This window comes from Dipteris shenzhenensis, chromosome 3, assembly GCF_047967505.1.
Source record: "Dipteris shenzhenensis isolate YYH24624 ecotype China chromosome 3, Dip_SZ_1.0, whole genome shotgun sequence".
Classification (NCBI taxonomy): Eukaryota; Viridiplantae; Streptophyta; class Polypodiopsida; order Gleicheniales; family Dipteridaceae; genus Dipteris; species Dipteris shenzhenensis.
The window spans coordinates 55,308,038-55,334,078 of NC_141598.1; the positions used below are offsets into that span (position 1 = coordinate 55,308,038).

The 26,041-nt window shown below is 46.7% G+C and overlaps 1 protein-coding gene and 1 pseudogene across 1 annotated transcript in view; one reads left to right on the forward strand and one right to left on the reverse strand.

The window, feature by feature from the left end:
- The window catches only part of LOC147904026 (uncharacterized), an 85,724-nt gene that overhangs the window by 12,860 nt on the left and 46,823 nt on the right, over positions 1 to 26,041 (forward strand). Inside the window, exons 2-5 of the mRNA XM_087373042.1 lie at positions 14,996 to 15,261; positions 23,840 to 23,941; positions 24,045 to 24,128; positions 24,217 to 24,281. Of these exons, the coding sequence (XP_087229168.1) occupies positions 15,040 to 15,261; positions 23,840 to 23,941; positions 24,045 to 24,128; positions 24,217 to 24,281 (473 nt within the window). The 5' untranslated portion in view covers positions 14,996 to 15,039. The remainder of the gene's footprint in view (positions 1 to 14,995; positions 15,262 to 23,839; positions 23,942 to 24,044; positions 24,129 to 24,216; positions 24,282 to 26,041) is intronic.
- LOC147904027 (DEAD-box ATP-dependent RNA helicase 15-like) lies at positions 18,914 to 21,355 on the reverse strand (annotated as a pseudogene).

Consider the following 26,041-nt stretch of genomic DNA (forward strand, 5'->3'; position numbering starts at 1 on the left):
TATGGTAGAAGTTTGCCAATCTGAGAAAAGAGCGGACATCATGAACATTCTTAGGAGTAGGCCAGTTTCGGATTACCTTGATCTTCTTGGGATCCATAGAGATGCCTTGAGCTGAAATAACATGTCCCAAATATTCGAGTTGGGTCTTGAAGAACTCACTCTTCTCAATGTTGATGTAGAGAGAATTTGCGTGGAGAACTTCAAAAACTTGGTGAAGATGTTGTTTGTGCTCATGTAGGGATCTGCTGAAAACGAGGATGTCATCGAGGTAAACGATGACGAACTTATCGAGGAAAGGCCTGAAGATGTCGTTCATTAGTGTCATGAATGTGGCCGGGGCATTGTTTAACCCAAAAGGCATGACCAAACATTCTTAGTGTCCATACTTTGTTCGAAAAGCTGTCTTGTACTCATCGCCTTCTCGTATGCGAATTTGATGATAACCTGAACGAAGATCAATCTTTGAGAATTGTGTTGCGTGTAGAAGTTGATCGAAGAGGTCATCGATGCGAGGCAATGGATACTTGTTTTTGATAGTGAGCTTGTTGAGGGTTGGTAGTCGATGTAGAGGCGCATTGACTTATTCTTTTTTTCCACAAGTAGACAGACAAGCTCTCACTTGACGCTTCCAGTGACCACTTTTTTTGGATATTTCATCCATTGGGCCGAATGTGACCTTTGTCGAGGAGTTCGGTCACCTGTCTTTGGATTTCTTCATTTTGAGTGTAAGAAACCCGATAAGGAGGTTTCGACGGTGGATTACTGCCGGGAATAAGTTCGATTGGGTGATCCACTGGTCATCGAGGTGGTAACTGCTTTGGCAATTCCTGTGGAAAAATATCCAGGTAGGGCTGGAAAAAAGGTTGGTTGAGGTATTCAGGAGGATCCTTTGTTGGTGTCTCCTCTACTGCCGTAACCAACAGAAGTGAAGTCTTTACTTGAAGTTTACGAACCGACTTCTTTACTTGTAGGGCAGAGGCAACTGGGATTAAAGGAGAGTCCCTAGAACCAGTTAGCTCAATAAGTTTTCCCTGGTGGATAAACTGGATAGTATGGCTGCGAAAACTGATTGATGGATCATAGTCGTAGAGCCACTCTTGTCCAAGTATGACATCGTACCGAGAAAGAGGCATGATATCGAAATTCAACTTGTCCGTATAATGTTGGATGTTAAAAGATAAGTTTTTGATCCTGGTGTTGCACAAGAAGGTAGTTCCATTTGCGAGTTCAATCTGATATTCCATGAGACTAGGGCTGGTGGTCAACCGAAGTTTGTCGACCATAGAACTAGCTAGGAAGTTATGAGAGCAGCCACTGTCGATGAGGATAGTGACCATTGTTCCACGAATCGATCCTTGAACACAAAGTACTTGAGTGGCCAGGGAAGGTTCGGGATTGCTGGCAAGGCTCAGGTGGATCATATTTGCCATTCGAACAGCTTTGCCTTTCTTGTCTTGTGCTGGGGTAGCATCTTCTCTTTGGGAAGTGCTAGGTTCTATATTGGAATTTTGCTTTGGTCGCTTGGGACAATCGAACCATCTATGGTCGCCTGTACAGATGGTACAAAGTCCTTTTGTGCTGGAGTTGTTCTTCTTGTCAGTGGCCGCACCTTTATTTTGGGGATGACGGTAATGACTTTGTGAAGAAGAAGAGGCGTGATCCTTGGAGGGGTGCTTCTGTTGGAATCCAGCATATGATTTCTGAGACTTGGGGGGATCTTGAGACTATCGCTGACCTTGATTACCCGAGTTTTTTCTAAACCTGGGGTTATCTTGAGGGCGAGCACCTTTGGCCATAGTAGAGTTATGTGTTCGATTAGCACTATGCTTCCCTGTGTTTTGAAAATCTGTAATGCGCTCTGCGTAAGCAAGAGCGCCAGCTGTGGTAGTGATGTTTGCTTTAACGACATCAATGCGTAACGAGGGATTTAGGCCTGAGATGAAAGCATGAAGGCGATCATCCTCAGTTAACCCATCAATCTCCAGCACCAATGTGGTGAACTGAGAGATGTAGGAAGATAGGGAGCCTGTTTGCTCCAACTGTCGGAGTTTTGAACGTGCTTGGAAGTCTGCATTGGCAGGTATGAACTGCTTATGGAGCACGTGTTCAAAACGTTCCCAGGTTAACATACTTTTGCTGTCCTTTAAGCGTCTTTGCCACCATAGGAAAGCTGTATCCTTGAGGAGGGAGGCTGCCAAGGCAACGAGCGGCCATCATCCATTCCCTAGTGTGTAACCTGGAAGGGTGGGACCCATGGATATGAGCGAAGAGGGTAGTCAATAATCATTCTCGTGGCAACGAGCGGCCATCATCCATTCCCTAGTGTGTAACCTGGAAGGGTGGGACCCATGGATATGAGCGAAGAGGGTAGTCGATCTCTCAAGCTTGACATCCTTTTGCAACTACTGAAGCTGGTCTTTTGAGAAAATAATTGTTCTCGCGGCTGCCAGTGGAAGCGGATGAGGATTGACTAAATGGGTTGCCATTCGTCAATCAAGGGTGAAACGCCGATTCAAACCGTTGAAGAATCCTTCCATTGTTGGGTGAAGATTAGAGGGGAATCCTGAGGGGGAGCTAAGTGAAAGGAAGGGGCTGAAAAAGAAAGAAAGAAAGAAAGAAATATTAATGTCCACGGGAGACCTCGCAGACCTATGGGACAAAGTGCACAGAAAAGTGAACTCATACAAGCCTCAGTGGGCTGAGCTCTTGAGGCACTTTTTTGTCTGAAAATCGTTGCAAGCTTAAGCTGCAACTAACTCTTTCTACTGAGCCTTCACCAAACGAATTCAAGGGCTAAGCCAGTATGGATTTAAAGGCGGCAGCTTCTAGAAACAGTATGAACTGTTTCTGGCCCTGGATAAGGATCTATAGCAGGCACAGATGTTGGGGCTGGAGCTGTCAGCCTGGCCCTGGAAATGGATCTGTAGCAGGCGCAAATTCGGGGGCTGGAGCTGGGCAATGGAACAAGATGCAGGCTCTGGATTTGCAGCCACAAATTGTTACCAGAAATTCCGACTTGCCAGGGGATAGGGAGCAGGGAAGCTGAGGGATCTGGGGGCTGAGAAGGAGGTGAGGCAGCTGAGGGTTGAGAGGGATGAATAGGGGAACAAGAGCGCGATCACGACGGGGAGCTGTATGAGCTGCCTCTTGGCCTTTCAAGATTTGGGTCGGGGGATTCGTTGAACAATCCCTTGAGTATGTTGGTCTGATGTTTATATGCTTTGGAGCGCCATACATATCGATTCAGTGAGGGTGGTTGTAAGCTACACCACAGACATCCGAGAGGCTCAATTGCATCTAGACCAGCACCATCCACACATTTTGTGTGTTTTGTTGCCCTAATAGCTTACTTTTCTAGGCACTTGTGCTTAGAATTGCTCATTTGGAGAGACCAACATGAGACACTATAACCTTCACAGTTGTAGCTTGAATTAAGAGAATCTGGACTAATTTTTATTAGTCTTCTCCTTTAATAGTGCTAGCCGTTCTCATATTTGAGTCTACCCTTCACCTTTGTAGTGTTGATAGAAACTTAATACAAAGATTATCAATGGATGCTCAAGTATGGTATGTGGATATGTATCTGTGAGAGCATTTGTTTATATTTATACTATTGTCTACACTTATAGTTGGGCGATGATGATGGTTGTTGTGTTTTCAAAGGACGAGTTTGGGCATATTCTTGGATTCATCTAGATGTAAATTTCCTGCTGTATTAGTACACATGCAAATTTCACCTTGTGTAGTTTCCGCCCATGTTGTGGCCTGTCGATATTGGGATAAATTCTTCCTATCTTAAGCATTGCATTGCCATATCAGCTTTCTTTTTTAACATCTTTTGCTTAGACATTCTCATTTGGAGGATACTAAAATGAAATACTATAGTCTTCACAAGCCGTTGTAGTTTGAGAACGAAGAGAATGTGGACTACTTTTCGATTAGCCTTCTCCTTTAGTGCTAGCCTTTGCCATGGCTGAGTTTGCCCTTCAGCTCCAGAATGCTAACAGAAACTCAGTATGAAGGCTTTTGTAAAAAATGGATGCTGAAGTGTGCATGGGTGTGGTGATATGTATGTGTGAGCATATTTGTTTATACTATGCACTATACCCACCGTTGGCGCTGATAACATCAGTGGGGATGTCATAGTATCTAGTCCCTGCTATGTGTGATGAATTTTATGGTTTTCAACCTCGTGATTGTATGAGATTGAAATTGCACTATTTCTGTGTTTTCAGAGGATGAGTTTGGGCTTGTTCCTGGATTCATCTAATATATATATGATATTTTGGAGGAAAATAAAGAGCTGACTTTACATATATAGTGCCTCTTCAAGGTTGAAAATTTCTCCTGTAAATGATTTTTTTCTTCATAGTTGGTCATTGGATTGATCTCTCAGCACATTCAACATGACCTTCATACCACCCTCAACTATAGAGTGTGTGTGTTTGTGTGTGTGTGTGTGTGTGTGTGAGAGAGAGAGAGAGAGAGAGAGAGAGAGAGAGAGAGAAAGAAGTATTAACATCTGTGGAAGACCTCACGTGCCTATGGGACAAGGCACCAAATGATGATCTCATACAAGCCTCAGTGGGCTGGAGCAAAGGGCGCACTAAGGCCCTTGCTGAGTGCTAAGACTGCTAAACTGAAAAACTGAAAAACTGATAGCTCTATAGAGCTCAATGGAGAGAGAGAGAGAGAGAGAGAGAGAGAGAGAGAGAGCATATCCACTATAGTCACCAGGATGAGGTCAAGCTTACCAATTTCCATAGAGTTTCCAGCCATCAACTTGTATTAGCAAGACATCATAAGATTTTTTAGCCAAATATAGAAGATTCAGTATAATACATAAGCTGGGAATATAAAAGTATTAGTCTTAATCTATCATTGAAATTCCTCCACACCCTTGCTAAAGAATGCTGGTAAACCCAAAACAACATCCAAGTGAATACTTTGAAGGGTGTTTATCCAAGAGCGTCTAAAAATAACTTGAACCATTCTATCCATACAGCCTATACTCAGAAAGCAGAATAAAAAATCACAATTGGACTAGCTAAGAGATCAAGCAAGAATTTAGACACGCATGGGCTATCCTGCTTCAGCTATGAAAGAGCCCACAACATTACAAAAGCAGTCATTCAAATCCACTTGCTATCATTCCTGAGTATACTGTCAAGCATCACCATCCAGTCCTAACAGATGAAGTCATGCTAGGCCTGAATTTATTGGCAAAAGTTTGTTGTACTTGCATGCTCTTTGCAGACACTCATGAATATCACTATGAAAAGATCATAGGACCCAACAGCTAGACAACAGTTTCTTATGCCCAAGGCCTATAAACCAATGGCGACTGTATTTCATATGACCATTAAATCCATTGTTTTTGCCATCCTGTTTAGCAATACTTGTACTGAAATGTCTGTAGCTATGCTACCAAAATCCGCCAATCTACTATTCATTCATGGGTGTGTTCACCTAAGTCACAAAGTAAAGGGGTAAGCCAATGAAAGACAAAGCTTCCCTATATACTTGGGAGTATCGTCAATTGCACAGTGAGATTTCTAATTTGGATTCTAGCTATGCCAACTCACACATCTAGTGCATGTGTCAACAGACAGTCATCAATTAGAGAGTGATGTTGAACAATGTGAAGAAGCTACACCATAAGGAAACCTAGTATTAGTGACAAGAAAAACTATTCTAATAAAAGAACCTTAAGTTGGCATAAGCAAATGGCAAGAGCACTTCAAGATAAGTACATTGATGGAAGAGGAGGTAGATTATCTAATAGCCAACAAATAGGCTGCTTGGTCAAAGTTTGATGGGTCTAACTTGGTCAAAGTTTGATGGGTCTAAGGCTGGCCAGTCAAAGGTTGATTGGTCAAACCAACCAGATCAGGTCGATTGGTGTACTGGCCAATTGATTGATTGGGCCAGCTTGACCCAGTCCTATATAAAGGGTTCCTTGGACCCTTTGCATGCATTCAGTCCCGCTCTCACCTCGCAGGAAAGGCAGCTCCCTGCCTCACCATATCCTGCCCCTGCCTCTAGCAAAAAAGTCCTAGACTCTAGTCTTCTCCTTGAAGGTCAGCTCAGTTTGCAGTAGAGCAAGTGGCTTTAGTCCAGCATTATAGTAGTAGGTGCCTTCATTCCAACATCAGTTCAGTCCATTCAGCAGTTCAGTCCACAGTGGTCTTGCAAGAGCCTCTACAGCCCTTGTTTTCCTTTGTTTTCTCTCAGTCACATTTCTATCTCTCAAATCAGGTTTGCCAGTTCCTTTATTTCATGAGCCACTTTCAATCAATGGAACATCCCGATATCTCATTCTTTTTTTGCTCCCAAGCCGGAATTTTATCTGGTTGTGGCCACTGCTCAATAGCTGCCAACTGGAGAAATTTCGTCCATTAAATTGAATGATTGAACTTGCAATAGCTTTCTCCTTCTTCATAGGATCCATCTGAAATCTCTATCGATCCGTGTAATAAGTGTTTCTCACAGACACCTCTTCAAATCCGAACCGATATTTAAAGACTTCTCAACCAAGTCGAACCTTTTGTACGTATACTGACCAGCAGCTCAAGACCTCCGATTACTTCATAGATCCTCTCAAAACCTCACGATGATTCAATCAAAACCTTAGACAATAACTCGAAACCTTCACAGAGCAGAAGATGTCTCCGCTCTGATACCACTTGTTGGATTTTAGAGCATGCAGACTATTTTCTTAATCCCGAATTAAACATACGTTGCTTTTCCTTCTTTTTCCCTTTTGCTATCAAGCGACCTTTATTTTTCATATCCTCAACAAAGCATCCATGAGGATTAAATCTAACTTGCAAGCCCTGCTCAACCATTTGACCAACAGAAACCAGGTTCTAGGTGATATTCAGGACATGAAATACATCAGACAGGTATTTCTTTTTTCCATCCTGCATAGACAAAGGAATTTTACCAATCTGTACAATAGGATATGCAATATCATCAACAGTCTCCACAAATCCTGGTCTTTCCATTTTCCTTGCATCCTGCATCCATTCTGCATGACCTGCCATGTGGTTTGACGCACCTGAGTCAACATACCACACATCATGCTTTCTTCTGCACTTGTCACTTACAGATGGGTCAAACTGAAGGTTTGGGCATCTTCCTCAAGCGGATGCAAGCTCTGCTGAGACAGCTCCATGAGCTCGGGTCCAAAGTCGAAAACGAAGATAAAAGTGCTATTATTTTGAAGAAATTTTTCCTCGTGTATGCCGAGATAGTTCGAATCCTACGTCTAGATGAAGATGCAGATTTTCTGGATTATGTAGCATTGTTGTTGAGCGAAGAGATGAGAATCTCTACAACCAGCTGAGAGATTGCTTATGCAGTAACTGGGAAGAGAGAGATATTCAAGGATGGGAATCGTATGTGCTACTATTGTGGAAAGTTTATTCTTCTTGGCTAGGCATGCCTTGGTCTGTGTGTGTGAGTGCAAGTGTCGCATGAGAGTCATCTGTATGACGTCGTCCGTCGGCTGGCCAGCATCTTGTCATGAAGATTGTCTTCTCAGCTGAGGGTCCATAGTCAAGTTTGTTTTCGATACTTTCATTGTATCTGGTTTTTTGTTCAATCTCGTAGACCCTTTGGTTTTTCATAGATGTTAATAAGCTCTCTCTCTCTCTCTCTCTCTCTCTCTCTCTCTCAGCCCGTTCCTCCCTCTCTTTCCCCTCAGCCTCCTTCAGCCCCCTCTCCCCCCCTCGCAGCCCCTCGCAGCCCCCCCTCGCAGCTCCCTCTCCCCCTCGCAGCTCCCCTCGCAGCCCCCTCTCCCCCCCTCGCAGCCCCCCCTCGCAGCTCCCTCTCCCCCTCGCAGCCCCCTCTCCCCCCCTCGCAGCCCCTCGCAGCTCACCTCTCCCCCCCTCGCAGCCCCTCACACCCCCCCCTCGCAGCTCCCCTCTCCCCCTCGCAGCTCACCCCTCCCCCCCTCGCAGCCCCTTACCCCCTCGCAGCCCCTTACCCCCCCTTCGCAGCTCACCCCTTCCCTCGCAGCTCCTCCCCCCCCTCGCAGCTCACCCCTCCCCCCTCGCTGCCCCTCGCACCCTCGCAGCCCCCCCTCGCAGCTCCCTCCCCCCCCCCCCCCCCCCCTTCCCCCCCCGCAGCTCCCCCCTACCCCTCTCCCAGCCCCTCGCCCTTCGCAGTTCCTCCCCCTCGCAGCGGCTCACCCCGCTCAGACCCTCCCCCTCGCAGCTCAGCCGCTCAGGCCCCCCACTCCGCTCACCCGCTCATCGCGCATTGGCAGCGCTCGCCATCTCCCGCATGCCGCCGCTTTCCCGTTTCCCGTAATTAAACATGGCTGACATCGTCGAGCATGTTACAGAAGGAGCAACAGCAGCAACATCAATGGCCTCCACGACCGACATGCTGCACTATAGTAGAAGAGGACTTGCATCCTCTTCAAAGGACAGAGCAGTACCCGCACTTGCCGCACTCCCAGTCGCAGGTACACCGGTTTCAGCTCCACTATCTCATCTTCCGCCCAGCGCAGTGCCCGCACTTGCCGCACTCCCAGTCACAGGTACACCGATTTCAGCCCCATTATCTCATCTTCCACCCATAGCCACCTTGTACCCGCAGTTTTTTTCACCCCTCCCCTCTCAGATCCCTTCTTCTTCTACCCCTTCTCCAACTTTAGCCTTCCCCTCCTCTCCATCCTCGGTACCCGCTTTCTCTCCCCCTCTCCAGCCTTCTCCCTCATCCCCGCTACCCACCCTACCGGTTTCCCCCCTTTCTCCCTCTCTTTCTCCTTCCATGCCTTGCACTGTTTGTCCTTGCCAGCACATCCTGCCAGAGCTCCAGCACTTTCGGACCCACCTCCGAGATGCCCTTCAGATGCTTCACAGGAAGGACGAGACCATTGCTCTACTTACAGCTCAGGTTGCATCTCTTACTGATCGAGTGACACAGCAGGACCGGGAGATCTTGTCTATTAGAACAGATCTTCAGGTCTTACAGGCGACTCATAGGACTCTTGCTGGAGAGATTCATGGACACACAGAGCGAGTGCAACAGATTGAGACTCGCGTTCAGCACTTAGACACATCTCCCACTACAGCAGTAGCAGCGGTTGAGGAGCGTTTGACCTCCCTTCAGACAGAGGTCCAGAGAGCCACAGAGTGGGTAGATGTCGTCCGCCGTCAGCCATCACAGCCTCAGAGATCGACTGTATCAGCTACATTGGCCGAGTCACAGCAGAGGGCCACAAAGGCCCTCAACATTCGCATTCGTGGTATCTTGCCCTCGGAGACAGAGTCCATGATGACACAGGCTGTGACCTTTGTCTCTCAGACATTGGGAGTACAGGATCATGGCATAGTAGGAGCGTATAGAGTCGGGAGAGATCGTACTAGAGAGCAGCCCCTCATTATCAGATTCAGAGATGCCCAGGCACGTCTAGCTGCCCTCAGGAGGAGAGGGACACTCAGAGACCACCCACAGATTTCCATGGACGAGGATCTGACTCAGATACAGGTTGAGGAGCGCAAGGCGCTCATGCCTCAGAGAGACGCGGCCCGAGCTCAGGGCAAGTGGGCAGTGATCAGGGATGGCAGACTCATCACAGGCACCTTGAGGCGTGCTCCCACAGTGCCTAGGGATGACAGACCAGCAGATATGGCCCCACCTCCACCTCCACCTCCTGCTCCGACCGCCTGACGGGACAGGGCTCATGGGACACACCACCTGTCAGATAGTCTACGCATCGCTGTATGGAACTGCAATGGTTCTTTTACAGCACAGCCAGGCAATCTACGGGGGGCTTTCTTTAGGAGAGATATCATCTTTTTCACAGAGACACACGAGAGTCCAGAGAGACCTTTGCCACGAGTGACAGGATATACATGGAGATCTGCCTTCAGACAGCACACTCGAGCATTTGGAGTGAGAGGATCTGGAGGAGTGGCCATTTTGTACAGAGAGCATCTCGACCGGATCATCACAGTGGAGAGAGCGGATTCACATGCCCGATTCTTGTGGGTACGCATACACCGCAGAGCCCCTCAGCGAGATCTCTTTATTGCAGTTTGCTACTTCCCCCCGGCGCAGTCGTTTTATTCTTCCACTGGACCAGGCCAGTCCATATTTGAGGATCTCTCAGCGGACATTGCAGATTTTTCACATCGCGGAGAAGTCATCCTCTTAGGAGACTTCAACGCGAGGACCTCAAACAGACAGGCCCTCACTTATGACTTCATGGAGGATCCGGTCATACTTCCGGCATCTCACAATGATAGCCTCTGTCGGACTTCATCAGACTGCACAGTACAGCCCACAGATCAGGGACGTCAGTTACTGGAGCTCCTCACCTCGCACAGTATGGTCATTTATAACGGCTTGTCCAGGTGGCCACAGTCTTCCATGCCTACATTCTCTTCTGCTTCTGGGCGTGGCACTAGCGTGATCGACTACATCATAGGTCCCCCGACTCTAGTCCCGTCCATCCATAGCCTTACTGTTAGCCCCTTCATGCCCTCTGCCGACCATGCACTCATCCACTTTACTTTGACTCATGTCTCCCATGATCCACCCCCCCTTCGTCATCACGACCGCCAATCCTATTATGAGGTTCATTTCGACCACCAGTTCGATGATGTATATAGCCAGAACCTCAGCCCTACTCCGTCCTCATCTATTAGATGCTCTACCATCCACGCAGGACCGGTGGGAACTTGTACATTCTTCACTCGTTTCTGCCGCCCACATGTCCTTCCCTGCCACGTGTCATTCGTCTAGTCCCCCACCGGTTGGTCTTGTTCCTTGCAACGGTTGGTACGACGAGGAGTGTAAGGAACTCCGCAGGAAACTTCACCTTGAGACCAAGGAGAAGTCTCCCCTCCTTACCGAAACCAAGAGAGACTACAAGTGGTTGGTTAGGCGCAAGAAATTCCAATTTCTAGCCCAGAATGAGGAGAAGCTGAGAAGCTTGCTTTTCAGCTGTGACTCCAAGGAATTCTGGAGAAAATTCCTCCGCTCGAAGTCTCAGAGCCCCCTTACAGATCCACGTGTCTGGTCGGCATATACTTCAGCTCTATACGATGTTCCAGATCAGCCAGCCATCGATTTATCCCATTCCCCTAGGCCAGCTTCATCTATTCTTTTCACACCAGAGAGTGTCCGTGCAGCAGTCCACCGATTGAAGAACGGGAGAGCTAAGGATCATGATGGATTGCAAGCGGAGTATGTAATCCATGGGATTGATGCCTTAGATTCTGTTCTTTCCCGTCTCTTCAATGAGTCTGTTTGTACAGGCCTACCACAGTCCTGGTTAGGCAATACCATAGTACCTATCCACAAGTCGGGGGACCCTATGGAGCCGTCGAATTACAGGACCATCATGATCGGCCACGTTATGGCCAAGATCTTTGCATCAGTTTTGGAAAGCCGTATAAATGACCATGCCGAGACGACAGGACTCAGAGCCAGAGGGCAGGCTGGATTCCGTAGGGATCATTCGACACTTGACCACATCCTCACACTTAGGGCACTGGTGGAGGAGGCGAAGTCACGAAGGCAACGGCTTTATTGTTGCTTCGTGGACTTCAAGAAGGCATTTGACACAGTTCCGCGATTCAGATTGTTTCAGAGGATTCGCCAGATGGGCTTTAGTGGAGAGATACAGTGGGCTATCATGGCTCTGTATGAGAGGGTCACTGGTCGGGCTCGGACACGTGAGGGGCTCTCAGAGGAGGTATGCAGCACGATTGGGGTGAAGCAGGGCTGCCCGCTCTCTCCTACTCTCTTTGGATTATATATTGATGAGCTAGAGATGTTTGTACAGATGACAGGCGGTGTGGGCTCTACTCTCTCAGGATCCTCCATTCCTATCCTCCTGTATGCGGACGATGTGGTTCTCATTTCCTCTACTGCTCAGGGCCTCCAGGCACATATTGAGGCACTCCACAGGTTTTGCCAGGACAGGGGGTTGACCGTAAACCTTGGCAAGACCAAGGTTATGGTTTTCAACACCTCTGATCGTATTTACAGCACGGATGAGTTTTGCTTCACTTATGACGGACAGCCCATTGAGCTTGTTAGAGAGTACACTTATTTGGGGGCAGTTTTCAGGGGACCGGTCTTCACCATGACATATGCAGCACGAGATAGGATTAGTAAAGGGTATGCTTCGTTGGCTCATCTTGAGCGTCAGTGTTTTCAGTCCCACTTTCAGCATCCCGATACGAAATCCTTGCTTTTTGATACACTGGTGAGACCAGCTGCGATGTATGCAGCTCCTTTCTGGGCAGGAGACCTCGGCGCTGCAGATTGGAGACGAGTAGAGAGGTTACAGATCATCATGTTCTCTCGGCTCATTAGGGCCAAGGCTACAGTTCCGCACGAGATCATGCTAGCAGAGTTTGGAGCTACTCCCCTTGCATTGGATGCAGCATTTCAGTCGGTCATGTATCTGCACAGGGTCAGGGAGTTTGGAGACTCAGCAGCAGGCAGAGCTCGGTTGCCATGGTTAGCACTTGCATCTTCTATGGAGTTGGCACGATCAGGGACCCGATACTGCTGGTACTTCAGACTCACTAGGTGGCTCACATCCCTTGGACTAGACATGGATAGACTACCTCCGTTCCGATACAGCATAGATGCCCCTCATCTCGAGTTGACTCGCCACGAGCTTAGCCAGGTCACGAGAGCAGACTTGCTGCAGCTTCATACGTATCGCACTTGGATTTATCCCACGCAGCTTCCGGTGAAGATGGCCACATATCGTGACCACTTCCTTCGGACCTCAGAGGATGGATTTGTCATCCCACCAGGCTATACAGGTATCCACATGTCCCACTCACTGAGGATTGCCCTCGGCCAGCTTAGAGTCTCTTCGCATCAGCTCGAGATAGAGGCTGGTAGGATGCGACGCATGGAGGATGGACGGCGACCAGGACGAGAGACCAGGATCTGCCCTTGTTGCACCATGGGAGAGGTGGAGTCAGAGGAGCACTTCATTTGCAGATGCCCGCTATACTATGAGATCAGAGGTAGATTCCACTGTCTCTTCACGGATGGCTTTGGACCTCTCTCACGAGTGATGGACTACGAGGATCAGCATTGCCTAGCCCTTTATGTCAGGGAGGCCACTATGCTTCGGCGAGACTACCTCAGAGAGCACAGACCGGAGCGTGATAGAGCCCAGCCTCATAGAGCTCAGGCACACGCCATACCAGAGGACAGAGACCAGGAGGAGCACGAGGACGGCAGAGCTCACACAGGACACATGCCTCCACCATGTGGATGTACATATGAGATGGTTTGTAGACGCCGCAGGATCTTGTTACATAGGGGACGTACTCGCCGCTTCATCTCCAGACGATCCAGGATGATGGCAGCATTTCGGAGGAGACTTACTCATGGAGATCTCGCCCCACCAGCCGCTCACCTCACCTTTGCCCAGATTTGTACTCTCATAGCAGGAGGCAGAGTCGATGGACAGGATTTCCAGTATTATTTTGGTTCTTGACACCTGGACTTGTATCTTTGCATTGGCATATTGTGCTCATCCCCCCATTTTGCACCCGGGGGCGGTTTCCTTGCATCTAGTCTACTCTGTATTTAGGCTCAGATTTGACATTATGTACTTCCACTTGCATTTTATTGCGTAGCACTTAGATGATATTCGACGATGCCTCTTATTTGGGGCACGTTGATTTTGTGCTATCTTGTATGCAGAGTTCTTGATGTCCCATGGGCCCATTTTGGCCTCTAGTGGACAATAATACACTTTCTTTCTTTCTTTCTTTCTCTCTCTCTCTCTCTCTCTGCCCTCCCCTTTCCCCCTTCTCAGTCAGCCCTTTCCCCTTTGCCACCGGACTTGCCTCATCCACTTTCCAAATGTCTCCTCACTACTCTCAACTCATGCCACTGTGTCTACTCCCCCATCAATCAGCTAAATATATACAAACCCTTTTAGGGTTAGGGTTAGGGCATCTAACCCTTTCCTTTATAGCACTCTATTGGGTCAGCCCCCATTCATGCTTACCTATGTTCCTCACTCCAAGGACTGTAGACTCGGACTAGGAGCTCATTGCCAATCTCACTGCATAGCAGTTTGGATATCCATATGAAGCAGAGGCTCTAGGGGTGACTCAAACTTATGCCTCTTAGTCACTCGGTAATCTGCCAGAGGGCAGGATTCAGGGATCTAGGTTGCTACCGTGGCTAAGAGAGCTTTGTTCATGAGAAAGCTTTTGGTTATTAGAGTGATTTACTGAATTGGGTAAAACAGATGAAACCCTGGAATATCATTTTTGTTGTAGAAATTAGTCATGATAAAGTAAAAACAGATTGCAAATGTGCCTAAAAGTGTGTAAAATTGATGTTTGACACTTGCACAATTTGTACAATACCTAGTAACTCACGACCCAAAAAAGAGCTCTACTCTAATAGTTGGGGGGTTGTTGGTGACTTCCCATGGGATAAACTGCTCTTCCTCATAAAATGAACTTGCACCACCTGGTGTTCTATAAAAAGTCAAACCTATAATTGACTAGCCTACATTACCATACCATTGTAAATGTCTCTACAATTCCTTATTGCATTTTATTAGGAGGCTGAAGAATGCCTTTATTCTATCCAAAATTCATTGCTTTGCACATGCATTCCAAAATCCAAGTTTAGACATCTGTATTTGTGAGTACTTCCAACTCCTTTCCTTCAAATTTAAAGCAAATCTGTGTTGTATGTGTCACGCCGAATGACTTTTGTTTTTGTGATGTTTACTTGCGTGCTTATAGACTGACAAAATGCTGAATGGATTCCTGTGTGTTTACAATCTTTTTTCATTGTCACAAAGAGGGCCACATCATTTTCATATAGTTATAATATACATGTGTAATCAGTGATTTGGTTTCTCGCCCACCCTTCATGTGCATCCAGATGCACATTCAGAGAGAGAGAGAGAGAGAGAGTATCATGCTTTCTTCTTTCTCATACAATTTTCATGGCTCACTCCAAACTTTTACAGGAAATGTCAATTGAGCTATAACAGCCTATATTTCTCTTTACAAGATGCTACTTTATGTTGCTGTTATGATTTTAGTATATGGTGGGAGTGAGAGTGAAGCGACAGATGAAAACATGGTTTTTGATCCTTGTACCAATACTATAAAGTTAAAAGAAAAGGATGGAATCAGCCTAGGTGTAGGGATGGCAGGTGGAATCTCTTCATGGTACAACAATTCAAACATGAATCTTAACATCTTGTCACCTTGTAGCAGCCAATTAGCAGCTGTAAGTGCCTTTTATTTAGACTCAATTGTGAAGCCCAACAGAAAAATGCCAAATGTCTATTTTCTTGTTTTAATTAGTGATTCGTGCTGAATATTGTCTCTTGTATTAAATTCTCAAATGAGAAAACTAATATTTTCCTTATTAAATGAAGGGCACATACATGAACATTGTATAAGTGAGTGAGAACATGAAGTCATTCTTTGGGGAATTCAAGTGATAGTGATATCTTATTACAACAACTATAGCAATCTGGGTATCTATTTCCGTCGCCTGCAATCTGCTCGTCCATCTCTGCTCCTGCCGCTCCCCTGCTGCTGCACTCTCCCTGCATCATTGTACCTCACCCTCTGCTCCTCCATCGCAGCGCCTCCCCCTCTACTCCCGCTGTGCCTCCCCTTCTGCTCCGCCCACCTCCTGCTGCACGCCCCACCTCCCCTCTGCACTCCCAGCCTCTCTGCTGCACTCCCCTCCTACCACTCTGCCCTCCCCTGTGAATTCTTCCTGTAGCTCCTCGCCTCACACTCCCAAAGCCCACCCTGCGCATCCCGGTGCCTCCTCTAACAGCTCTCACTGGCCTCCTGCTCTGCTTCTTCCTGCATCACATCTCTCCCAGCCCCCGCACTGCTACAACACCCCCCCCCTCTTCGCCTCCGACGTAGCTGCCGACCTCCCATCGCTGTCACCAGACCCTCGCATCTCCTATGGCTCCCTGCCTCTGCTCCAGGCTCTCCATCGAGCCACTTTGTTGTGATTCTGCGTTTCAACAAAACCTGCCTCAACTACAGCTTCTTCATACCTCTGCCATTGCCCCACAGTCCTGCTCCGTCCAGCCACGGTCTCCCACATTCTTCCAAATGTTCTTGATGGTGACTTGAGAGCCTAGCAGTCCAGATAAGGGGACTTCTCCCACCCCACTTTATTCTCGATTAGGACTCTTGAAACTCTCTCATGGCTCGGGATATGTATAAGGACAACGTTAAAGTGGAGAAGCCCAAAGACAAAGACAAGAAAGAAAAGGAAAAGGGAAAAGGTGTGGTTCTCGACAACACAAAGGACCAAATCAATACAAGGCACACTTGCAGCTGGAACAACGCAGGTAGCACCACCACATATTGTGATGGCTCCAGTTGTGCCCACCCACATACTGGCAACTCCTCAAGCCCTAAGGCCACACAGATAGCCCCTCTTACTCACCGTAGTCTCCAGACCTGTCTCCTCTCCTACTCTCCTCCTACGCGCCACGGTCTCCCACATCCTTCCAAATGTTCTTGATGGTGACTTGAGAGCCTAGCAGTCCAGATAAGGGGACTTCTCCCACCCCACTTTATTCTCGATTAGGACTCCTGAAACTCTCTCATGGCTCGGGATATGTATAAGGACAACATTAAAGTGGAGAAGCCCAAAGACAAAGACAAGAAAGAAAAGGAAAAGGGAAAAGGTGTGGTTCTCGACAACACAAAGGACCAAATCAATACAAGGCACACTTGCAGCTGGAACAACGCAGATAGCACCACCACATACTGTGATGGCTCCAGCTGTGCCCACCCACATACTTGCAACTCCTCAAGCCCTAAGGCCACACAGATAGCCCCTCTTACTCACCGTAGTCTCCAGACCTGTCTCCTCTCCTACTCTCCTCCTACGCACCCCCCCTCGAAAGGTTTCTCTCCAGCTCATACTACGCCCACCACATCCATGTTGTACGCTTACCCACCATAGCAGCCCATGGCCCCACTCGGACATCTTGCAGGATGACCCATTCGGACTCGCCCTTGCTATAGGGAGGAGTTTGAGCGACAGCCTCTTATTTAGCACTCGGAGATTGGAGATCAGATGGTCTCATGCTCGGACAACAAACATCGGATGGGCACAGTGGGTCAATGACCCTGCCAGCTCTTTTGGGACTTGGAGTAGGCTTTCAGAAGCGCGGCTCGGTACCATTTCTCATCTTGGAGGGGTAGGCCCATGGATGAGCGAGATTGACGCAGCCATTCCCGAGTCGTGGCAAGCAGGACTCCATATGCTGGCAATCAATCATTGGGCGGTTCAGTTCTCCAGGACAAGGGTACCCTTGATGTTTAGGCGCAGTGACCGAGTCCGTTTCTTTAGAGTGGGGTCCGGAGGGCTTCTATAGCTGGTGTATGCGGGAGACCTAGAGATGGATAAGACACCTAGAGATGGATAGGACCTTGGATTTGCTTCAGTGGCCAGATGATCAGAGTAGTAGGTCGGTTAGGCAAGGAGTGGTGTGTTGACCATCATGCCTTTCGGACCAAGAGGCACCTCCTTGGCGTCTTTGGCTTTTGGAGGGTAGTCCCCTTCCCCTTCGCGAGGTAGGTCTAGTGGGTTCCGAGAAAGTAGTTTTGGCCATTCATAGTAGGTCACTCAAAGCGGGTGGAGAGGGTAGCCTTTTTCTTCTACACGACACGTATAGGATGGTATCTTCAGTTGGAGGCAGCTGTGTTAGAATTATTGATATATTCTAGGCAGTGACCAATGTAATGACAATAAGTGGGTTAGGGGCACTTTTCCCTAATTTAGAGGTTTTTTTCCCTAACCACAGTTAGTTCACTAACTATGATTAGTGAAGGATAAGGTTTGTCACTTAGACAAAACCTTATCCCCCCTTTGTATTTTGGTTCACTCTTCGATTGCATATTTGATGTTCAACTCTCACACTCTCTTGCTTCCTGCTCTCTCTCTCCATTTTCATCATTTGGTATCAGAGTAGCTAGAGCTCCTGGACCTGCTCTCGCCCACAAGCTTTAGCCCAAGGGTGAAGCTCCCTACTAGCGCATCTTTCCATACAGCCTTAGTTGGCTGTTCCGTACAGCTTTCGTACCAGCGCCATCCGTACCAGAGCTGACGTCTGTATCTGTCGTACAACAGCTATTTGCTATACAGCTACGTCACCTATCCGTACACGTTGCTAATCATATTGTGCATATCTGTTGTATCTATGTCAGTTGCATATCTGTCGTACCTGCAGACAGTCTGTATAGCACAGACTTCCGTACCTACAAGCAGTGCTTGTACATCGTACAACGTACGGCGACTGTATAACTTTGTTGTATGGTGACCGTACAATTGCCATCTGTGCAGCTCACCTTATGCGTCCATACAACGTACGATGTACTTACATCTTACATGCACACGTGTGACCGTACAACCATACGGTGTACGTACACATCTCCCTGCAACAGTCCATACAACTAGTATGTGACTGCTTCGTTTGCAGGTGTTGTGGTGTAGAAGACTCTATGTGCAGGTTATTTTATTTGTAGGTACATTTGGCAGGGAGCCATTGATTGGCTGTGGATTCAAGCAGGTGCATTTTGGGATTGTGGGTGTGCTTATTTGCACACATTGGCAGTAGAATTGGTTCTTTTGCAGATAAATTGCAAATTGGGGCTTTCAGTCAATTTGCCCCTTTAGAGTTGCAATTTCTTGCAAAAATTTGGGGCTTTTTGCTTTACCATAGGACACTCGCACACCACTGCACGATGCATTCTGTGCGATCCACTGCATTAGAGCATTGCAACACTCATGCTTCTCACGCATTGATGTCCCACATGCAACCTTCCACACACCTAGAGAGTTTCCAGGAACACCTTGAATGGAATTATCCACCTTCCACGTATGGGTCACAGTACTATTGCAAAGAAGTATCAATCTGTTCAGGCAACTCCTTTATGTCAACTTCAAAACGCTCCTGAACCTAAAAGCAGTAAAAAGTGAGTTTCATTACTTGTTTTAATGCAAAAATAGGAAAATGGAGAGCTAGCATGCATACAATTATACCTAATTTAAAACATTGGAATCTGATGAGGAGGAAACAAAAGTTATTGCAAGACCCTTGGTGCCAAAACGCCCAGCTCTGCCAACCTACACCAAAGACTCAATTTTCATCTCAATATGCTTGTTTAAAAACATGCTTTCTCAGATAGAATTTTACGGCATTTGTGGCTACTAAAAATATTTTTAGATGCTTATCCTACCCTGTGTAAATATGTGTCAGCTGACTCTGGCATGTCATAATTTATCACAATATTGACTCGCTCTATGTTGATGCCTCTGCCAACAAGGTCCGTAGCAACGAGAATTCTCTTGTGCCCTTCCTTAAAACCCTTGTATCGAGTTAGCCTACGTAATGAAAATCTCGTGAATACAAGACCTTAGCACGTCACTATAAATTGCTTTACACACACTTTTTTTTTTTGGAGTGAAAATTTTGATGCTTTATATTACACAGTAGCTTCCCCTGAATGGAAAGCTTAAAAGTATATCAGCAGAAGATTGCACTATATGACAAGTATACATTGTAATCTATGTAACGAGTCTACAAACAATCAAAAAAAGATTGCTGCAGAGAGCGTCAGAAGAAAGGGAAACTGGAAAAAGTAGGATCACCAAAGACTGATTTCTATCTTGATTTCCATAGAGTCCAAAGTGCCCAGTAACGAACCCAAATGAAAAACAACTCAAACCCTTGTGAATCCCAAAACACTAGAAATGCTTCCCAAATGGAGTAGTAGGAAATCTAGCTCTCAAACGCTGCCGAAGAAGACCCAAGAAGTCACGGGTGTGTGGGCAACGCCAAAGGAGAGGCACAGATTCCTGTGGAGCCAAACATCTGTGACAAACAACCGGAGCAATATGTCTATGTGCCAAGAGCTGCCCAAACTTGAAAACTCCCAACATCACCTACCACAAAAAAACCTACTAGCGAAGAGGAACTTTGAATCTCCAAAACTGCCTCAATCTCTTCCTCCATCACTTTGCCAAGCGATTCATACGCCAAAGGCGATTTGCCTTATCAGAACCCCAAGGTGGGGGCAGCAAAACTTTATACAAGGAAGGTATCGTAGTGTGAGATAGGCTCAAAGGATGGGTTGATGAATCTGGATGTCAAAAGTGGCTCTCCATTCAGCCTTGAAATTTGCAATTATATCACCATTTGGCCCTGTGAGTAGTAGGTCATCTACATAAAGAATGATGACCAAGATTTCCCCCCCATCCTTCTTGATGTAGAGGGTGCTTTCAGTTGGACTATTGCTGAAACCCTTGCTATGCTAGACAGAAAGGCATCTATCTTTGCATACCAAGCATGGGGAGCCCGTTTCAGCCCATATAAAGCTTTATTCAGCTTACATACCTTACGTGCATCATCTGATACCGCAAAGCCTAGAGGTGGTTTCACATACACCTCTTCCAACAAGTCTCCATTTAAAAATGCTGTTTTTATGTCCAACTGCAGTGAACAACGATGTACACGAGTGCACTACAATCACCTGAGAACTCCACAACATAAGCAGAATAAGAAAATCTCGTCATACACTAGTGAACGATCCCCATATCGGGAAGAGACAAGAAAAATGAGAAAGTGACCAAGATGGCCAAAGTACATATCACTAGACCAGTGTCTCCAGGTCCCAAGTCGCAAGTCACAAGAACACACAAGTCTATCCCCATAGTAGACAGAGGGTACACACAAGTCTCTCCACACTCTCTCCTTGGCGAGCTCGTAGCTCCAGCCTCTATCTCTCCTCACACTCTCCTTTCTCCTGCTCCAGTGCCGTATGCTTGCTGAATGCCCAATACTCCATCTCCCCCCCCCTTCTCCACCTTCACCTTCATCCTCATCCCCCGCCTTGGAGGGTCCCTTCTTCGCTGAGAATCTCCCCCTTTCTTCCCATTGCTCATCCTCTTATCTTTTTAGCTGTTGAGGATAGCTGTTGCACCGCTCGCTCTCTTGATGGCTACGGCGACTTCCTGACTCCCTGACTCACCAGCCTCTTCTAGTGAGGATGGTGTGAAGTCTCCATGTGCAGGTGAGCTGGATCACCGCACCACTGAATCACTGAACCACTGTGTAAATGTAAATGCTCCTGACTGCTCCATGTGCTAAGCTCACTCTCCATGTGCGCAACTCTCGATGAGATCGCCTTGGACATGATACTCCAGGTGGACCTGTGGTTGACATGTGTCGACCTGCGGTTGACATGTGTCGATACCTGGTTGCCTTGGATAGTACTCCTGGATGAACCCATGTGATCAACTCCTCCTGTCGTGTGGCTGACTTGTGTTTACACATGGTCAACATGTGGTCAACATGTCGCCTGGACTTTGGTCACCAACTGTAGTGTAGGAGCTGCTTCATTGTGTATCTACAATAGTTCCTGTATTTTTTCATGTTGCCCCTTTTTACCTTTATTTCCAAAGAACACGTGACGCTCCCCCGAGTTGAGATGCTGTGTGACAAACTGAACAAAGTTGAAGGGGGCAGCTGAGGCGACTGCTGGGCGGTGTGACCTGCTCCTTGGTGAGGCGCTAAGGTGCTGGGGTACTGAGGTGGAAGGCGTGACTACAAGGCAATTGGGGCAATGGGCTAGATGGGCTGAGCGGGGGAGAGATGGACGAGATGAGCGGGAGAGGCTAGACAGACTGAGCTAGACGGGCTGAAAGAAAGAAAGAAAGAAGTCTATTAGTGTCCACGGGAGACCAACAGGTCTATGGGATAGCAAAAGAACATCTGGTACATCTGCTTAAGGAGGGCACATGGCAGCTCCCAAAGGAACTCAAGTTGTTTTAGAGTACCTACGTAATAATCTGAAAAAAGTATCGGCCATACATTAGCGTCCTCGGGGGGCCAAAAATGACCCATGGGACCAGAGTCTCCTCAAGGAGAGGGGTCAGGAGAGTCTGAGTTCTTGACGACATGTAAGAAGACGAGTGACAAAAGATCCCAATGCTGCCGGAGAGGCAGTGAAGAGAGCTGATGTCAACTGAGCGGAGTCCCCCAGTATTTGCTGGTAGTCCTCCCTGATATGTGCATATCGGGGGCACTGTAGAGCTACATGTGCCTCCGTCTCAATTGTCTGCATGTCACAAAGGGTACAGACTCTAGCATGTCTAGGCTGGTGTATCCAAGCTCCCTACTCAATGGCAAATGTATGAGATCTGGTACGGAACCTGGCGATGTTTCTGCGATATAGAAGGGGGATAGGTGTGCTAATATAAGAATGAGCATGAGTCTCTATGGACATGTGTGTAGACCAACATGTGGGATTTATGTTGTCTTGGTAATATTCCTGCTTTACCCTCTTTTCACTTGTCAACCAGTGATTCCGCAAAGTGCTCAGTAAAGACAGTTGAAACTCTTGCATGTTGACCTTTTCAGGCGGCATGGTCAAATATGCTTCCACTTTCCATCTGCTGAACCATTTTCTTATGTTGGTTGCCCATCCTGTGCAGATGACCTTACTTTTGTAGTTCTTTTGAAGCTTTGTGCTGGCACTCCATACTTTATGAGGCAGCCTATCAGGTTGCATTTGCTGCACCTCTATTAGGTATTGCATAACTCTGATCAATGCATGAAATTCAATCGGTCTCCTTCCCGTTTCCAATAGAAGTATTGAGTATGGAGTAGTGGGTTTGACACCAAGGTGTCTCCTTAAGAAAGCTTTTTGCATTTCCTCAATATCATTCCATGTAGAGGCTGAAATGCTGCCTCCCCATGCTTCCACTCCATATAATACTGTCTGCACTACATATGCATCAAACAATACATTTCGAATTTTCCAGTTCCTAGTGTCGGTGTGCCTGCAATCATTCTCAAGCTGGTAGTACTTCCCCCAACCAGTGTCCATCCTTCTATGTATACATTGCCACCATCTGTGATCTGCCGGGATATCAACCCCTAAGTATTTGAAGGTGCTGACATACTCAATGATCTGTCCATCAAAGGTGATCTCAGGGGGATGTTCTGGCTGATTGGTATAGACTTCCATCATCTTTGTTTTTACGACATTTACTTGCAGCCCGCTTTCCCTACAAAAAGTTTTAAGCACTTGTAAAAGTTTGTGCATAGATTCCGGATCGTATGCAAAAAGAACGACATCATCTGCGTATAACAACAATAGACTGTCCAAAGCCCCAATTGCGGTCCTTGCAACCCTTTCTCTACTGCAAATTCATTGATGAGTTCCTCCAGTTGGTCAATGCATATTCCGAACAAGGTAGGCGATAGAGGGCAGCCTTGCTTCACTCCCATATTGCTCTCAAATACATCAGACATACCTTGTGTTAGTTTGAGTCAGCATAATACCTTTTCATAGATGCGAGAGATACCTACCCTTAAGGCCAGAAGGACTCCTATTTCTTGCATTCTCTTCCATAATCCTCCTCTTGGAACTGTGTCAAATGCTTTCTTGAAATCCACAAAACAACAAAACAGAGTGCGTCCTCTCAGTCTGCATTCATCCATGAGGACCCTTAAGGTAATAAGGTGGTTGGCTGTCCTGTGCTCCTTGCGAAAGCCTGCCTGTCCGGTGGCTCTTTTCTGTGCCTCTTCTGCCCATGAGCTGATTTTCATTTCAAGCACTGTACTGAAGAGCTTGGCCAATGTAGAGCTGACCATTATAGTTCTGTAATTTGTGACTGGACCCAATTTTCTTGCCATTCCTGAGGGAAACCATTCCTGAGGGTATAGAAGGAAGAGAGAGAGAGAGAGAGAGAGAGAGAGAGAGAGAGAGAGAGAGATAGAGAGATCTAATATTTATTTGGTTTCTCTGATCAGCAACTTCCCCAAAATTCTGTTGTGACAGTTTTTCGACCTGTCATTGAGCAAATTGGCCAATTTGAGTTGGACAATACAAGCTATGTCAACCTAAGAGGAAATGTAAGACAGCTTCTTCAAACATCAGAGCTTTAGGTATGTGAGGCTTTTCAACCTTCAAGCTTGCATGGAGCAAAGTGTCTAACGGAGGGATTTTGGAGTGTAGTTTCCAGGAAATGCAAGCCTCATTGTGTATGCTGGAAAAAATCCAACTGTAATTTCAGAACCACGCTACTTCCTATATGCTGATGTAGGTTAACTATCTAAGCTAGCATCCTTAAATTTGGAAGACTCCTATTAGACTCATACTTATTTTATTCCTGAATTTTCCTTTACAGGGAAGAGTTCCGGCACTTACACTAGATATTTATTTTGAGAGCGGCACTCTAACTGGTCTGCTCTGGTATGGTCTTTGATATTTACAGCCAGCAGAAACAAGGTTTTTAAATGTCATAAACATTCTGGGCATATGTGTCAACAACTCTCCTTCCTTAAATATATCCCAAAAGACTGCAACCTCTCTCTCTCTCTCTCTCTCTCTCTCTCTCTCTCTCTCTCTCTCTCTCTCTTCCTTCTATACCCTCCTTCCTATGCCCTCAGGACCTTTCCCCATTCAGCCTGCCAGAAGGCTTCCTGCCCTGCCCTGCCTGGTTGCTAGTATGCTGCGGGCCTATCTTTACCCTACCGCTTGGTCATGGGCCTTTCTTGGTCCGTTTCCCCTGCCCTGCCATCGCCAAGGCTGCTCATATCATCCTTTAGCCCTTAGTCAGACCAGGAAGCAAAGAGCTTCTATAAGGTGGCCCTGCTGCCTGTCACATGGGGCTCTCCAACCCTCGGTGCACCCAGAAGTCTCCCATCAGCCCTTCCATCCCCATGGAACCTTGGAACATCTTGAGATCCCTCCACTCCCTCCCCCTACACAAACGAAAACCTTTTCTCCAGCAACACCCCTTCCCCCAACCTTGGGCATAGAATCTCCTACAAGTGCTCCAAAGATATGGGGCATCTTGCCTTTGAGAAATCCCCACTGATTGCTGTGAAATCGACGCGTTTCTTTTTTTGAATTAGAAACTTCTGTGAAGAAGAAAGGTCTGAAACAGACCAACTTGCTACAATTTATAAAAAAATAACAACTATATTGAGTGGAACAGCTCCCCACAAGGCCAGTGAAGAAACCCTGTGCTGAAAGTCCATCATGGACAGAGAGCAATCTGTGATGACTAATGCAGAACATGCTTCCAAACCCTTTTGCAAACTAGGTAAGAGTGCAGGCAGGCACCTCTTTTTAAATACTGTCAAAAAATACAAATTATTGAACCACTTGTGTGCCACCTGGTTGCATAAAAAACGTGCCCAGTGGACCAACCTTTCAAAAATCCCATCAAAACTTAGAACTCAAAGCCTGCGAAAGCAAGCCTAAATGACAAAATGTTCAACATTGAGCATCCTGCAAAAACCACATACAGGCACCAATGTACAAGACTGCATGCAAAATGAACAAACTTGACATGAAATCTGACAAAAGAGGCAGTTGTACTGTAAATTTTCATAATTTACATTGACAAAACTGTCATTTTCCATCTATAGGTGAATGAGATCATCAACTCATCTATAGATTAAGCACTGTCTAAGGAGGGGTATTCATTACCTTCCGGGAGTATTACACAAGGAAAAGGCCACTGATGAGGAGCTCCCTGCTTCGTTTAAGTACGGTGTGCAGATCAGTGTGATCATGTGAAAGGAAGAGAAAATGTATGATATTGTTTATGAAAGGTTGGTGCTCATCATCTCAAGCACGAGCGGAATGGAAAACAGAGATATGGAATGCAAATGGAAGTTGACACACATCTTTTTGAACACAAGCAAAATAGATGAGAGACATGAATTGCAAATGGCCATCCATCATGTTACTGTTTGTTTGGCATCAGCCCTCACAAGTCTCATGTAGAGATATTTCCCCCAAATCCCTTAAAAAGTTCTCTTAGGTGAGCTATGCTCTAGTTTTTTCTCCTCTCCTCCTGCTTCTTTACTCTTAGATGAGCTGTGACTCTAGTTTTTCCTCCTCTGCCACTCTCCCTTTCTCTTTCTTCTTTACGAATGATCCTTCCCTCATCTCCTTTGCTTGTTTTCATCCATCTCCACCTTCATTTGCTTGCAATAATT